The sequence below is a fragment of the Phascolarctos cinereus genome, unplaced genomic scaffold, assembly GCF_003287225.1.
Source record: "Phascolarctos cinereus isolate Bilbo 61053 unplaced genomic scaffold, phaCin_HiC Scaffold_726;HRSCAF=1367, whole genome shotgun sequence".
Taxonomy (NCBI): domain Eukaryota; kingdom Metazoa; phylum Chordata; class Mammalia; order Diprotodontia; family Phascolarctidae; genus Phascolarctos; species Phascolarctos cinereus.
The window spans coordinates 379,923,828-379,941,465 of record NW_027556098.1 but is presented as its reverse complement, the minus strand read 5'-3'; the positions used below and the strand labels follow the sequence as shown (position 1 = coordinate 379,941,465).

The 17,638-nt window shown below is 45.4% G+C and overlaps 1 protein-coding gene across 12 annotated transcripts in view; it reads right to left on the bottom strand.

Annotated features, from left to right (window-relative positions):
• KIF17 (kinesin family member 17) overlaps positions 1-17,638 on the bottom strand; it is a 60,717-nt gene that overhangs the window by 25,083 nt on the left and 17,996 nt on the right. For all 12 annotated transcript variants that reach the window (XM_020973153.2, XM_020973151.2, XM_020973152.2 and 9 more), the window contains 3 exons: positions 12,830-13,019; positions 6,738-7,190; positions 1,611-1,720 (listed from right to left, as the gene is read on the bottom strand). In XM_020973153.2, the coding sequence (XP_020828812.1) occupies positions 1,611-1,720; positions 6,738-7,190; positions 12,830-13,019 (753 nt within the window). The remainder of the gene's footprint in view (positions 1-1,610; positions 1,721-6,737; positions 7,191-12,829; positions 13,020-17,638) is intronic.

The following is a 17,638-nucleotide window of genomic DNA, read 5'->3' as shown; positions in this document are numbered from 1 at the left end:
GGCAAAGCAAGGATTCCAACTCAAATCCAGTGCTCTTTCCACTATCCCAGGCTTCCCTGGGGCTCAACCAAGAGCAAAGAGGCCTGGGGGGATACCTGCTGTCATCTAAGGAAGGGACCCCTTCCTGTCCAGCTTCACCAGGACCTGGTAGCAGTTAAAGGGACCTGGCACACTGAGTGCATAAGTTGTTTCTGGAGTTTTTTTTTTAAATTTGTATATATACTTTTCGTTTTAACATTACCTTAATTTTTAAACAGATCTTTTCCCTACCTAACCAATCATCCCTTGTAACAAAGAATGAAAAAGGGGGTAGGGTTGGGGGGAGAAACACTACTATGTCAATATCTTCCATAAGGAAGAGAGGGAGACAGATCTATTTTCTCATCTCTACTTGGAGGCCACGTTTGCTAATCATAATGTTAATGAATTACTTTTGCCTAAATCATTTATCTCTTGGTGACCAACTACCTGGTAATGACCATCTCCTCAGTCTGTCATTGGGCCCAGCTGGAGGCCTTTTCTCATGCTGACATAGGCTTTGAGAATTCAAGGTACCATCCACACTGGGATGAAGTATGGAAGGACTTTGTAGAAAGAGGAATAGTTATTATTATCATTATCATTATTATTATTTTGCACAAGAAGAAACTGAGGTTCACAAAGATAGAGTTAATTGCTCAAAGCTAGCCAGCCTGTTAAAGCCGGCAAAGCAGGGACCAGAATCCAGGTCCCCTGGCTTAGGGCTTCTTCCCTCGCTACAGAAGAATCCAGAGCCATACTCCTTCAAACAGCCTAGACATAGGCAACCCAAAGGGAAACCAAGGACCTCAGAGGTGCCTCTGTCCCTTATTACCTGTGTGGCATTTGGTAAGTCATTTAATTTCTCTGGGCCTCAGTTTCCTCATTCATAAAATGAAGGGGTTGGAATAGATTAACTTTGAAGTCATAGAACCTTGTGATCCTAGGACTTCTGAGTCCCCCATTATGTCTGGTGTAAGAGTAACAATCATCATCATCATCATCATCATCATTGTTTTAATAAGTGTTTTAAGATTCACCATGAATCATTTGATTCTCACCACCTAATGAAGAGACACTATTATTATCCCCATTTTACAGAGGAAGAAACCGAGGCAAACAGAGGGGAAGTGAATTCCTCAGGGTCCTGCATCTATGTCCATGGTTAGGACTCATTCCAAGCAGGTAAGCTTGCTTTCTCTTGTCCTTATAAAGGTAGGTTCCCAGAGAGTGCCTAGGCTCCCTGACCTTGTGGGAACAAGCCGTGACTGCCAATCACTCCCCAGGCAACAGACCTCTTGGGTGCCATATGGAGCCATGGAGTAGAGGAAAGATCACTGGACCCCGTGAAAATCAAAGCCAAGACCTGGCCTCATGAAAGACCATGGACTCCAATCACCGAGCTTGCGACACAAAGAAGTCAACATGAGAAAAGCACTGGATTTGAAATCAGTGGGTCCGAGTTCAAAACCCTCTTCTGAATCTGACATTCTACATGACCCTTACAGAGTAAGTCGCACCTCACCTTGCTGGACCCCAGCTGGGGAAACGGCTGCCTCATTTCCCAGGCCCAAGCCCTTGCTAGTTCTTACCTCCCGAATCAGTTGCTTCTCTGCTTCGGTGTCTGGCTGAGGAGGGGGTGGGGGTGGCGGCTTCTCCTCGGTCTGCTCAACTTTACCACACAGCTGGTTCGATAACAAGGCTGGCAGGAAGCAGATCACAGGGGTCAATGTGTCATCCCAAGCACACAAGTGCTTTAGAAACCACGACTCGAAATTAGTTTGTATAATCCTATCGATAACAAACAGTTTTACATACATCACATAAATAAATTAAATATGTTTATCTGGAGTTTAGACCGGACTTGGGGAGCCGCTGGTCTACGGTCATGGTGTCAACCTCATATAGAAACAGATCCCGGCAGGCAGTCATATTGACCTAGAAAACCACAAATCAACATTATCTAGGTTGTATCCAATTTTTATTTATCCTGTTAAAGATTTCCCCAAATGCATTTTAATCAGGTTCAGCAGGGTGTTTTGTTCAAGTTTGACACCTCTGGTATAAGGCACTCCTGAGGAGGAAATTCCTCCAGCAATGAAGATCAACCCCTACTCTCTAAAGTGATTTTCCTTAAGCACAGATCAGGACCCTGTAACTCCCTGGCTCAGTCGACTCTGGCGGTTTCCTATTGCCTCTACATCAAACATAAGCTCTTCTGTTTAGTTTCCAAAGCCTCGATGTCCCCACCTACCTTTCCAGCCTCAAAGGATATCACTCCCCTCACCACATTCCAGGAACCAGCCAAACTGGCCCTCTTTCTGCTCCTCACACAAGACCCTCCATCTCCTATCTAGAATGCCAGTGCTTCCCTCATCACCATGTCTGAAATGCCCTCTTCTTACCCCTGCCTTTTTTTTTAAGCAATTGGGATTAAGTGACTTGGCCAGGGTCACACAGCTAGTAAGTGTCAAATGTTTGGTCTAAGGCTGGATTTGAACTCAGGTCCTCCTGACTTCAGGGCCAGTGCTCTATCCACTGCGCCATCTAGCTCCCCCTCTACCCCTGCCTTTCTTATAAAGCCCCTCTCTTCTTATAACGGTAGAAGGGTCAGAATTTAAGAATACCTCATAAGAAAAAACAGCATCGACTGACACTATAGTAGGTTTCTGTTTTTTTATCAGTAAGGCAAGGAAAATAGAGTAGAACTAAAATCTTTATTTCAAAGCAAAATTAAATAATTAACTTATAAAATAATTAATGAATAAGGCCTGCTTATAATTATTTGTTTTTAAAATGCATTTGCACAGATAGAAATCATAATAAAATTATTTACATTTTTTTAAAATTCTTAGTGCAATCAACTCGTGTGATTGGCTCACCTGATCTTAGAGACCGTCTTTTACATGAATCCTTTCCTAACTCCCCCAGCTCCCTTCCAGATTACCTTGAATTTTATTACTTTGTCTATATTTGTATTTCATCACTTTAAATTAATTCTGTCTATATTTTATACACAATTCTCTTCCCCACAAGCTCATTGCAAGTAGGAGTCTTCAGTCTTTGTACTTATATCCTCAGCGGCTGGCACATAGTAGGCACTTAGTCTTCACGGGAACGTAGTAGGCACGTGGTGTTCACGGCAATAGTAGGCACTTAGTACATGTTGATTGGTTGATATAAGAACTACTTCTAGAATAGAGGTTCTCAAAACTTTTTATGCTTTACAGTCTCAAAACTGATTGGTCACCTACCCCCAAAGAGCTTCTGTTATGTGGGTTATATCAGGGGGCATGTTGGAGCCAGCTCATATCAGCTCAAGAAAGCTGATTATTAAATTTTCATTGTGAGCATTTACATCGTAGAAATAGGCAAGTAATACAAATCAGGGCTTGATGCGTTGTTTGGTTGCTTGTCTAGGCTCAAGAAAGTGATGGAGAAAATGATAATTTTGCAGATTAAACTTAAAAGTATATTATAAATATATCCTCTCCCCAGAGCTGGTTGTTAACTATTTGCCAGCACATCCTTGGTTTTCTCTATCAATATTTACCATATTAGAAATTAAAACATCTTAGTATTATTATGAAAATAGTTTTGATCTCACAAACCCCCTGAAAGGGTTTCAGGGAGCCCCAGGGCTAAATGCTATTCTAGAAGGCATTTCCTGGTTCCAGTAAGTGCCTTCCTTTCCAAGGTTACCTTGTATCCACTTTATACGTGTCCTCTATATGCCTATATATGTATTTTGTATAGCCCTATGTATGTAGAGTCACACAGCCAATAAATATCTGAGGGAAGGTTCAAACTCAGGTTTTCCCGACTCCCAGGCCCAGCGCTCTGTGCACTGGCGCCCCCTAGCTGCCCATCGGAAGGAACCAGAGGGAAGCCTCCTTATGTCGGTAGGTCTTCTGTAGCTGCTTTATGGAAAGAACTGGACCCAAATCGCCTCTGCTGATGTGGGAGTGGGTTGGGCAGCCCTGCCTCTGGGGATGAGGTCAGAGAGCCCTTGGCGTCATCATTAAAATATAATAACATCTGGCCTTTACTTATAAAGGGTTGATGCTTCACAAAGTGTTTTCCCATCAGTAAGGCAGGGGTTGTTATCCCTATTTTACAGAAGGTAAAGCTGAGGCCCAGGGAGCCAACTTGCCTGAAGTCTTGCCTAAAGTCACACAAGGAGTTAGTGGTCGGACCAGAAGCTGGACCGAGTTCTCTGGAATCCAAGGACAGCGCTCTCTCCATGACATCATAGGAGATGCAGCCCACCCCCAAGGAGAAGGCTAGATGGGAGCACAGGCAAATGTTCCCTTGCTTCAGGGTTCTGATGAGGGCTGGTCCTCTGTCTCAGCTTTTGCAGCTCCCCTCAGTCCCTTATCAAGTCAGAACTGATGGGCAGCATGCCTGCAATGACCTTTGGGGTCATTGAATCTGGAGGCAGGAAGACCTGAGTTCAGATCTCGCTATGTGATCCTGGGCCTTGGTTTCCTCATATGTAAAATGACAGGACTGGCTTTGATGGTCTCTAATTTCCTTTCTGCTTTAAACCTGTGAACCTATGAGTATGATGAGAAAGGAGCATCTCCAGATGGATGGAGGAGTCTGGGGGCTCTCTGGTTCAGTGCCCCTGCATTACAGCAGACCCCAAGAGCTGGACGATCATGGCTCTGGAGTTAGGGTTGGGGGCTTTCTGGGAGCCACGGCCATTTTCACCCCATATTCCCACGGTCTCTAGTGACAGCAGAACATTTTGGTAGGACACATGATGAGCAAGACAGTCTAATAAGCATGTGGGGGGGGTGAGTCATCCCAGCTGATGAGCAGCTCAGCACTGCTGCCATGGGGACTGGCGGAGGAGGGTGGCGGTGCATGGGTGGTGGGAGCAAGGAGAAAGAGGCCTGCCCCCTAACTGGCAGATATGATCAACATGGCCCTCCCACCTCCTACACCCACTGTTGCCCTGGGGTTTGCCAGGAAGCTTCAAAGAGCCCACTATCTCCCCTAGCCTACGTGGGCAAGAATTCAGTGGAAAAGGTCCCCGTCATACAGATGGGAAGACCAAAATACTCAGAGGGAAAAGGATGTGAGGCTCAAATGAGACAGACAGACACAGACAGATAGATAGATAGATAAGATAGAAAGACAGACACATGCATATATATGTATTATATATGTGTGTGGATGGATGGATGGATGTGTATATATGTTTATACAGATACATAAAAATGCAATATAAATGCCAGCTGTTATAATTACAAACAATGAATTTTTTCAGCCCCAGCGACTTATGAGGATGTTCTGCTATACCATGAAAGGGCCGAGAACTGTGTTGGGGAAGGTGTGCCTCTACCAAGAAATCACCAATCCATGAGGGATTTCAGCATAGTTTACATTAGACTTAGCCTCTGGAGACCTCAGGCAACCTTGGATACCTGAGGAGGCATGTTACAGTGGGTAGAGCACTGGTTGGGAAGCCCTGGGTTTGAATCCAGCCCCAGCTATCTACTGGGTGGCCATGGGCAAGTCATGGGATGTCCTGGGGCTCCAGGCAATCCTGAAATGATAAGTTACAGAGCAGCAGGTTTATTAGTCAAGGGAAATTTCTCACTGGGAGCTTCCTATGCTTATAATAAAATAACAGGTCTGCCTGAAAGAAAAATGCAAGGGATCATTCTTATGAGGGCAAATAACACCACTCCATCTCCTAAGAACAGAAGGATTTAAGAAGCCCCAAGGTGGGCAAACATCTTGTCCCATCCCATCTCCTACAAAGACCCTGAGGGACAGTTTGGGGGCAGGTGTCCTCCCTGAAGGACTCCAAAGTTCAGGAATGGTCCTGCTGAACCCATCTCAGGGGCCCCCTCCTACAGGAAGCTTTTCATGATTTCCCCTACGTGTGTCTTCCTCCTCAAATCCTCTTAGACCTACTTATCTGTGTAAAGGCAGCAAACCTCTAGCAGAATGAAAACTCTTTGAGATCAGGGTCTGTTTATCATTTGGGCTTTCACACATTCCAAGTGCCCAGCATGGTGTCTACCACACAGTAGGCACTTAATCGATGTTTGTTTAATTGAATTGAGTTCCTATTTCGACCTGGTAGTGATTCAACTCAACAAATCCAACAAATATAGTAGTGCCTGCTACGTTCATAGTGATACAAAAATTGAAAACAAATCACCGTGGATTATTGCAACAGCTTCCTAATTATTCTCCCGACCGAAAGCCTCTCTCTACTTGAAAACATCCTCCACTTTGGCCAGAGGGACCTTCCCAAAGTACCGAGCTCCCCACGTTACTTCCCTGCTCGTTAAGCTCCAATGGCTCTTTGTGGCCTCTAGAATAAAACCCTGTGACCTTTAAAGACAAAGTCACGATCTGGTTCCATCACAGCTTTCCAGACTTACTCCACATTACTCCCCTACTCCAGGAAGGAGTGAAATAGTTGGATGTCCTAAAAGACTCTCTCTCCTCGAGAACCTTCTGAAGCTCCCTATCCCCTCCAGGATAATGTATAAATTCCTCTCCCTTTCTAGTCCAAGTCTATATGGGTGGGAGGATGGATTAGACCACGGCACAAGAGAGATCAATTAGGAAGCTAGGGCAATGACAAGGGGTTGTAGACACGTGCCATCCAAATAGACATCTACAGCTTTGACGCTCATCCCCACACAGATCAGCCAAAGAGCCACGGCGTCCCCTGGTGGCCCCGGCGAGCCTACCTGTCAAGTGGTTTGAGTTCACCGTTTGAGCCAAGATGGCCTTCAGTTTCTTGATCTCCTCCTGGTACTCTCTCAGGAGGGCGTCCTTGGGATCCTCGTTGATGCGAGGCTTGTTCTTGATGTTTTTAGCTCGGTTGGCATACCGCAGGGTGCTGAGCGTCTCATCGTAGTTATTGTCGGCAGGGGACAGGCAGGCCACCATGAGGGTCTTGGTGTTGCCCCCAAGGGAGTCCTGCAGCAGCCGGGTCAGCTTCGAGTCGCGGTAGGGGATGTGCTTGCAGCGGCCGTCCACCAGGGCCGAGATGACGTTGCCCAAAGCCGATAGTGAGAGGTTAATTTTTGTGGCTTCCTTGAGCCTCTCCCCTGTAGCTCCCGTTTTTGACTGCCGCTCACTGCCGGCCAGGTCGACGAGGTTCAATTTCCCAGCCCGGAGGTGGTCTTTGCCTCGCTCATCTGCAGGGGAATAAACAAGTGGTAGCCAGGGAGAGAGAAAGGGAGAGGGGTGGGTTGTTTGGTAATCTCCATCCCTGGTCTGCCAAGATGAGACCTTGGGGAGACCTTATCCAACAGGCTCAGTGGACAGGGCAGTGGGCCTGGAGTCACAAAGGCCCGGCTTCAAATCCCCCCCTTAGACACTTACCAGCCACACACCCCTAGGCAAGTCACTCAAATTCTCTGAGCCACAGTTCCTTAATTTGTAAAATGAAGGGGTTGGATTTGAGGGCCTCCAAGGTCCCTTCCAGCTCAAAATCTACAATCTGATAATACATTAGAGCTATGTGACCCTCGACAAGTCTCTTTATCTCTCTGTGCCTCAGTTTCCTCATCTGTAAAATAAGGGAGTTGGACTTGATGGCTTCTAAAACCCTTTCTAATGCAATGATTGTCTATCTGTAATCCTGGACTCTTTCCTCTCCTAAATAGTTCCCAAGTCTTGAAAATTCCATCTCAGCAACATCTTTTGAGACCATCCCCCTCCCTCTAGTCCCACCCTAGCACAGGCGGCCTCTGATTACTCCCCTCCTAGACTATTCCAATAACTTCCTAACAGATTCTCCCACTCCCCTTCTCTTCCCACTCAAGTCCATCTTGTAAACCCTGGAAAAATCCTCTTTCTTACACAGACATACAATCCTGTCCCTTTTTCCTCTGCTCACAAGTTTTGCTAGCTCCCTGCCTAGCTAGTTAGCTAGCTTCCTAGCAAGTAAAAGTCACCCAGGCTAAAATTTAAGGACCTCTATGATGGAGGACCAGGGAATCTCAGAATGAGTTGGCAAGGACCCGAGATACCATCTAATCTGACCTTTAACTGAACAAGTATCCCTTTCGCAACACACCAGGACGAGAAGTCACGGAGCCTTCAATGGGTGGCCCATTCCCCTTGGGGACAGCTTAATTGATATCAAACCTAGATATACCTCTTTGTAGTGACTCTCCAAGGCTCCTCATCCTGACCTCTGGAGCCAGGGAGGTGAAGACTAATGGTCTTTTTCATGACAGCTTCAATATGCTTTCAATATACAATCTATTTCAAATACTTTAAGACAGCTCTCATCCCAAATCTCTCTGACTCTTCTCTTGCTCAGGTTAAATATACCAGTTCCTTCAGCTGAATCTTCTATGGACACAAGATCATTAACCATCCCAGCCTCCCCTCCCCTGGACGATGCTCTCCAGCTTATCCACATCCTTAATAAGTGGGGTGCCCAGAACTGAACACAGCACCCTAGATGTACTCTGACCAGAAAAAAGGACAGTGTCCCTCTTTGTGGACACCAGGCCTGTCTTAGTGCAGTTCAAGATCCCATTAGCTTTCTTAGTGGCCACATCACACTGCTGACTCATATTGAGTATGTGGTCAACTGAGACCTCCAGATTTCTACCCCAAACAACCAGTATCAAACTATGACTCCATCTTGTACTTGTAAAGTTGACTTTATAAATCTACTTTGGGCCCAACGTAAGATTTACATTTTTCCCTGTCCCATTTCATCTTGAGAGGGTAAATGGCATAATATATGGAGAGCTGGCCTTGGAGTCTGGAAATCCTGCATTGAAATTCTTCCTCTGTTCCAGCCTAGTTATGAGACCAGGGGCCAATCCCCCTAACTTCCCTTCTTCCAAATAACCCTCTAAAGCTGTAAGTTACAGAAGAATGGCTGATCTAGATTGCTGGAGGGAGTTCCCATACTGGGATCATAGGTTCAGATGCCCCCCATTTTTACTGTATTAGATTCAGCCCAGTGTGCCAGCCTGTGACGCTCCCTTAGAATCCTGACTCTCTGACCCAGTGTGTTAGCTCTCTTTCCAAGCTCTACCCCATCTATCTTTCTCACCTCATATCACTCTCCTACACATAAGGTAGAGTGTTGTCCAATTTCTCTCCTCTGTGTGGTCTGAGCGCTTTTGTTCACCCCACTCTTTATTAGCTACAATGCTCTTCTTCTTTCCTTTCCTCTTAAAGAATTCCTCTTCATCCCTTAAAGCCCCATTCAAACCTTACTTCCTCCAGGAAGCCTTTTCTGATTCCTCCCAGTCAGTAATAAATTCTCCTCTTGGACCTTACAGGGCACTCTGTGCACACCTCTCTATAGCATTTTTTCATGTAACATTGTAGGAATCCACGTTTGAATCTTATCCCTATACTAGACTGTAAGCTCTATGAGGGCAGGGACTGAGTTAGCTAAGAATCTGGCATGATATTCTGCACACAGAAAGTGCAAGCCTGCACCTGAACTTTTGAAACAGTGGCCTTTCATTAACCCCAGAAAACCCCATCTGTTCTATGGTGGATTCAGGGTGCAGGGAAGAAGAGAAAGGCAGGAAAAGGAAAGGAAACTTGCTTCAGCAACAGAGCTGGCACTGGGAAATTTTGTATCTAGGACAAGAACCTAGACATCCCCAAATGGCTCAGTGAAATCCAGATATTACACACCCCCAAAACCAGAAAACAATTCATCTTAAGTAAGCCCTAATAATAACTACCCTGTCTCTATAGCACCATCTGAGAGCTTCCTATTTTCTATTCTTCTTATTTTAACTAACTGTTCTCACTAATGAGGTGCTACGTGTTGTCCTTTGCTTGTATCGTCAACGCCCTCCAAACTCAGTGCTCTCACAATGACACCCTCTAAATTCAGCACCATGGGGCAAAGCCTCAGTCCCCCTGCCCTAGTTACAGCTCTGTCTAGTGGTGGCAGGAGAAAGGGGGCTGCCCTTGCAATGTGGATACTCAGCCTCAGAAGGCAAGTGCCTGTGGTAAGTTGATTACTGCTTGGGTCCCATCATAAAATGGTTCTAAATCAGATGGGGGAAGGGTTCTTTGATTCTCCGATGTTTCTGTATGTCAGGCCAAATGGGATCAATGAATGCATGTGATATTGGGGGGAGAAGAAAGAGGGAAGGAGGGGGCTGAAAGACAAATTTCCTGGTGGTACTTGAGTGCTGTCAAGCAGCACAATAAAATACAAACAATCCAAAAAATTGCTCATCTTAAATAAGTCACTGGGAGTGCCCTAATAATAAAAACCAAGTTTCTAAGTGCCACAGCAGATAGAATGCTGGGGCCTGGAGTTAAAAAGACCTGAGTTCAACTCCAGCCTCAGACACTTCCTAGCTGTATGACCCTGGGCAAGTCACTTAACCTCTCCCTGCCTCAGTGTCTTCATCTATAAAATGGGGATAATAATAGCACCTACCTCGAAGGTTGTTGACCAAATAAGGTAATATTTGTAAAGCACCTAACAAGTACTGTTCCCTTCCCCACCCCCACCCCACCCCCTTTTCAGCATTTCCAGTTTGACAAAGCATCTTCCTCACAGCCCTAAGAAGCAGAGAGGTACCCACTTTACAGATGAGGACACTTTTACCTAGAATCGTGAAATGTCTTCTCTACCAACACACAGCTAGGAGGAAGAATCTGAACTCAGGTCTCCTGGCCCCCAGATCTGGTGCTTTTTCTATTCTATTATATCACACTCCCTCCTGAGCCACACTCAAGGCAGGGGGTGGGCCTCCCACCCTAGAATGAAGCCACTGTCCAGCCTGAGGAGGAAGACTGGGGAGATGGCCCTCAGCCCATCCTCTGGCCCAATGAGAGGGATCTCTGGGTTGGGATCGGTCAACCTTCTCTTCTAACAACAAAAAATCCTCTACACCCCTAAGGTCAGAGGGAAATTGCATGGAGGGAAGGAACCAAACTTTTGTTTGTAGAAGCAAACTTTGCTAGAAACGGGTAAGGAGTTAGACTCAGAGAAACAGGAAAGGGTTTTGGAGACCACCAAGAGTCTCAGTGGTGGGGAACCTGCAGCCTCAAGGCCACATGTGGTCCTCTAGGTCCTCAAGTGTGGCCTCAAGGCTGCAGCTTCCCCACCCCTGAGAGACCCTCCTTTGACAAAAGGAGAGGGTAAGGCCTGGATTAGAGGGAGCCACTTGCTTCAGGGCACACAGCACATCAGGGATAGACCTCAGGCCATAGGATCATGAGACCACTGATCTAGAGCTGGAAGAGGTCTTGGAGGTCATCTAGCCCCCTCAATTTACAGATGAGGAAACTGAGGCTGAGAAATTAATTGGCTTGCCCAGGGTTACTTGGCTAGTATATGTCTGAGGAAGAATTTGAACTCAAGTCTCCTTGATACAGTCCCTCAGTGTCTCACTTTAACCAAACAGCACATGAAAATAAGGATTTATAGATAATTCTTGACTTTCCCACTTTCCCACTGCCCCTGGCCCTTACTGCAATCTGTCTGGATGCTGCCATAGCATCCTAGTGGGTCTTCCCACTTGGACTCTCTTCCTCTCTGATTCATCCTTCATAACACCAGCAAGACCTTTTGTACAGAATCTGGACATGTCACTTCTCTGGTCAGGAATATTTAATAGCCTCCTATGACTTCCTAGGTAAAGTCCATCTCTTCTGTCTGGCCTTCACGGCCTTTGTGTTGACCCTCCCACTGGACCGGGAGCTCCTAGAGAACAGAATCTGTCTTTTTGCCTTTCTTTGTATCCCCCAGCATTTGGCATAGTGCCTGAAACATAGTAGGTGCTTAATAAATACTTGTTAACCCCACAGTCTGGCACCACCCTCCCTTTACAAACTTATATTATGCCTTTCTATCAACTCTACACTATACTAAATGGACTACTTATTCCCCATATGAGTCCTAACCTTTCCTGTCTTTGAGCCTTTGGTATGTGCCTGGAAAGTCCGCCTTCCCAAGGATCTGATGAATTCCTATTCATCCTTTAAAACCCACATCAGATACCACCTCCTCCAGGGCACCATCTCTAATCCCCCTCTCCTCAGTCATAATAACCTTTCCTCCTGCTATATAAAGCTAAGGTTCTTGGCATAAACCATTTTGTATTTGTGCATCATGTCCTTCTGCCAGATAGTAAGCTCTTGGAGAAGAGAGCTCATGGCATATTTAATCTTTGAATCTCCACCCCACCCCACTCCTTACCCTCAGTGCATTGTATACAAGATGTTTAATTCAACTCCACAAGCATTCATTAAGCTCCTACTATGTCCTAGAAATTGTGCTAGTTACTGGAGATACAAAGATGAAAACAAATGCCTGCCCTCAAGGAGCTTACATTCTTATGGGAAGAAATAACATGTCTACACAGATAAGCAAATACAAAGCTAACAGAAGTCTGAAATTTCAGCACACTGCTGGGAAACCCTTTAAGAGAAGACACTTGGAAGAAAGCTAAAGATGCTAAGACCTGGAAGAGAAGAGGGAGAACTAAGCATTTGTGGAATTCAACGGAATATGTCGGCTGAGGCTCAGCTTGGGCATGAAGTTGGAGGATCTTGGCTCAAGTCTCGGCTCTATTGCTTTACTAGCTGCATGATCCTGATCCAGTCACTTTAGCTGGGCTGGGTTCGAATCCCTGCTCTACCACTCACTATCTAAGTAACCTTGGTCAAAACCCTTTGCCCTTCTGTGTCTCAGTTTCCTCATCCGTAAAATGAAGGGGGTGGATTAGATGACCTCGGAGACTCCTTCTAGTTCTAAATCTGTAGCTTATATTTTAGCAATGGTCTGTGTGTTCCACCCCCCTCCCGCCAGACTGCCCACACCTACCCACAGCATAGATCTCGATGCTGATGGTGAAGATGGAGTGGGAACGCGAGGAGTCCTTGTTCATGAGGGTGTAGCCCACCGAGCGGTTCTTCCAGCCCATCTCCATGATGCGCTCACACTGGGCCACGCTGTGGACCGTGTGCATGGACAGACCCTTCACGTACACGCCTTTCTCTGGGTGCTCCTTCAGCTGCCGGAGACAGCACAGCCTGGGTCACAAGGGAGCTTGCAGACCCTGCCACCCACCTGTTGCTAACCTCAACCACTATGGCATCTCCACCATGTGTCCATAACTCCGTCCTCCTTGGCTGGAGCAGCCACCCACAAATGGGACAGAATTGTAGGATTTTAGCATTGGATGGGACCTCAGGGGCCATACACCCCAACAAAGATTACCCATTACAACATATCCCGTGTGGTCATTCAGCCTCTGCTTGAAAACCTCCAAGAAGGGGGGAACCCACTACCTCCCCAGGGAGCCCTGTCCACCTCTGGACAGCTCTCATCATTAGAAAGGGTTTTTTTTCTTTTTTTAAGAACTTAATCATTCATTCATTCATTCATTGAAATTCAGTGGCCTTTTCTCAATGCTCATCCTTCTTGACTTCTCTGTACTTTCATGGTTTTTCATCTAGCAAGTTTTTTCTTAACATCAAGTCTAAATTAGCCTATTTGTAGCTTTCACCTAATAAGCCCTGGTCCTACTCTGTGAGGCCAAACAGAGTGAGTCTAATTCTTCTTTCACATGACTATCCATTAAATACTTGAAAACTGTTATCCTGTCTTCCCCATCCTCCCCAACCTTGATTTCTCTCAGTCAAACATTTCCATTTCCTTAAGTCAGGCCTTCCATGTCATGGATACAATTCCCTTCACCATCCAGATTGCTCTTCTCTGAAAACTCCCCAGCTTATCTCCTTCCTTCCTAAAATGTGGCAGCCCAGAACTGAACACAATATTCCAGTGGTGGAGAACACATGTCCTCATCCCTGGAAGCCATGCTTCTCTTAATTTAGTTCAAAATGGCACTCCCTCATGTTGGGCCATATCTTATTATTGACTCCTATGGGGTTTGTTGTCTACTAAAAGCCTTAGGTGTTTTTTTAAAGACAAACTGCTATCTTACCATTCCTCTTCTGTCTTGTACATGCGAAGTTGATTTTTGAACCCCAAGATCTGAGTTTACATTTATCCCTACTGAATTTCATCTTATTAGAGTAAGGCCAATGCTCTAGCCTGTTATGTGTGAGCTATCCCTCCCAGTTTTGCACCACCTGAATATTTTACCAGCAGGCCATCAAGGCTTTTATCAGAACTGAAAGAGAATGGGCTATCCTATGTGACTCTGGGACTGCAGCACTCCAGTCTGAATCTCCTTAACACAGCTCTCTCTGCTCCGCTGGGATGGTTGTTTTCTTGAGTGGCAGATTTAGTCCTTAACTCTCTGGTAATGAGTTGCTAATGTGAGTGGCTATTTCCATCCAAAACACCAGTCACTCCCTGTTCACAGAAGCTGCCTTCCTAGTCTGATGGAGAGCAGCATTCCAGATAGCTGGTGGCAAACACATTAGATCATGCAATTGCCAGCCTGCTTCCCAAGCTGCGGAGCTGTTTGGCTCTTGACTAAAAGCTGTGAAATACAATATTTTCCAAGTGTGAAAAAAAAACCCAACCCAGACCCTGCATCACTCTAATGGATATTTAAAAAATCAGGGCAAGAGTCCATTGTCTGCCAAGCAGTCCCAGTTGGCTTCGTAGCCCCCAGCAGCCTGGAAACCATCACACTGTCAAAGACCAGTATGCTTCTCACATGCTGCAGCTACGATGTGACCAGAATCTAAAGAAGGACAGCTGCATGCAAGAGGAGAGCCATCCCTCTCTACTGGAAAGCAAAAAAGATTAATAATCTGAAGGCATCGTCTGAGGAAGTGGAGTTAGACTCATTCTGGCATGACCAGTTTTTGTACATAAGGTACAATGTTATGGAAGGGTCCTTAAAACAGAAAACGTCAGGGCCCTTAGAACACGGAATGTCAGGGCTCAGAGAGTCCTTAGAGCACAGAATGTCAGAGTGTGCAGGGCCTTTAGAACACAATGTCAGAGCTGGGAAGGACCTTAGAACACAGAATATCAGGGCTAGGAGGGGCCTTAGAACACAGAATGTCAGAGCTGGAGTAGACCTTTAACAATCTAGAAACAGAGACTTTTATAACTGATAGGGACCTTTGAGATCATCTAGCTTGACCACCTCATCTTGTGCGTGATTCCAAACCCAGCCCTCTTTCCTCTTACTGCCTCTGTCAACCAAGGCATTAAAAGAAAGCATTATATGATCACCAAAGAGGCTTACCACTGTTGGGAAGAACGACCAGTGAAGAATTCAAATGGAAAAGAGATTCCCTAGAGGTTTCTCTAGATTTGCTGTTAATACAGTGCTGATGCACCAAACCCTAGGACACTGAAATGTTAAATGATGAGAATCACCTATGCAAATTCAGCCTAGGAAAAAATAAGTGAATGAAAACTATCCCTTCTCCTGACCAAGATGCTCTGATATACAGTGATATAGCCACCCACAGAACTGATACATCATATACCTTGGGTAGATACTGAGGATGAACAAAGAACTGGGTCCAGAATGGAAGAAGAATGAACTGGAAGGCCTTTGGCGACTGTCCAGTACTTTTTTTTCTTTGGTGAGGCAATTGGGGTTAAGTGACTTGCCCAGAGTCACACAGCTAGTGAGTGTTATGTGTCTGAGGCCGGGTTTGAACTCAGGTCCTCCTGACTCCAGGGCTGGTGCTCTATCCACTGCACCACCTAGCTGCCCCTTGTCCGGTACTTTTAATGAAGCCAGACTTCTCCCTGAAACAAACTTCTCTCGTGCTTTAATAATAATATTTCCCCAATAATGCCACAGAACCCACTATGAGGTAGGGAATACCGAAGTCTCTGAAGAATTAGAGCTGCCAGTCACCCAACGAGGAATGGGGAGGCACATGGTAGATATGAGTTGTTCAGTTGTTTTCAATTGTAATAACTCTTCACGCCCCCTTTGAGGTTTTCTTGGCAAAGATAGTGGAGTGGTTTGTCATTTCCTTCTCCTAGGTATGAGCAGACTATAACATATTGCTAATGAATTAGCATATTAGTAATACAGGAAAAGTGGCTTTAAGCAGAGGTGTCAAACTCGCTGAAATGACTAGCAAAAATAAAGAAAAATCGAATGTTAATTAGTGGTTTTCTAAGTCAGTTTGTGGCCTGTGGTGATCTGTTTCTATTTGAGTTTGGTTTCAATGGCTTAAAGGATAATATCAGGAAAAACAAGATGTTTTCAAACTCTTAGAACAATTTAAGCTACTCAAGTCATAAGGGCCCTTAGAACTCAATTATTTCAGAGCTAGTAGTGAGGGAGAACTTAGAACACAGAATGTCAGAACTGAAGGGGGCTAAGAGCTATTAACACTTAAAACTAGCCTGAGGCATTTTGAACCCATATATACGATCAGAAAAAGAGGTTAGCAGAGTATCAAGAATGAGGGGGAAACTGATGGAGAGCCCACAAGTTCCACTGATATATGCACAATAATATCAAGGGATCTAAAGGAAAGGTCCCAGCATAGTAGGCGGGCTCACGCTCAGCTCGACAGGCTAATTTTAGAGATTGGAGGGGTGGATCTTTCCTGTTCATTCCCAAACTTTTAGCAGAAAACACTCTCTAAATGGATAACACAGAAAGCATTATAATCATGCACCGAAAAAGGGGGAAATGGGGCCCAATGCATTTCTGGTGCACGCACATAGAATTTATTGAAGCTAGAGCACAGACAGTTGGGTCTCAAGGTGATGGAGAAAGATGCTAGACTATGATCACCTCTGCCCTTCTTTCTGGACCTGCCTGTGTGTTCTGTCTTCTTTGATTTCCTATGCCTGGGGAGGGCAGGCAACAGTGTAGCGTAAGGATGAACCGTTCTTGCTTATGTACAGAAGAAACCTTGACTCTGATGTAATCTATCAGTAGAGACTCACTTTTGATCTGGTCCTGAAGGCTGAAGAGTGCTGACTGGCCTATGCTCACCTCCATCTTTCTGAACTCATGCTCGGTCTTTCGGGCTGCTTGGCCTTGGCACACAATCAACCTTGGAAGAGAGCTATTAGCGCACAGTAGGCAGTCTGCCAAGTAAACTTAACCTAAGAAGGACCGTGAAGAAGCTACTGTTACGAGAGTGGACGGCAAAGCAACGTCTCTTGCCTTTGTGAAGACAGGTAGAAATCCACAGGTTCAAAATGAGGCACACGTGTTCAGATGCAGCCTGCATATTGATTTGTTTAGCTTGACTGCACTTATCCCCTCGAATGGAGGGTTCTCTTGGCAGGAGAGAGATCGCTACAAAGTGACAGTAATATTGAACAAGGAAAGAGCATCCATAAAACATTGGAAAATGTATCCATAAAACCTGTTGAACTTTTTAACAAGCAAGCTAAGAGGTTATAATGATATAATGATACAATGATACACTTCAAAGAAAACTTTGTTGTTCAGTCATGTCTGACTCTTCATGACCCCATTTGGGGTTTTCTTGGCAAAGATAATGGAGTGGTTTGCCATTTCCTTCTCCAGCTCATTTTACAGATGAGGAAACTGAGGCAAACAGGGTGAAGTGACTTGCCCAGGGTCACACAGCTAGTAAGTGCCTGGGGCCAAATTTGAACTCGGGTCTTCTTGACTCCAGGTGCAGTGTTCCATCCACTGTGCCACATAGCTTCCCAAAACTATTAGCTTTTAATGTACAGGCAGAAAGGGTTATA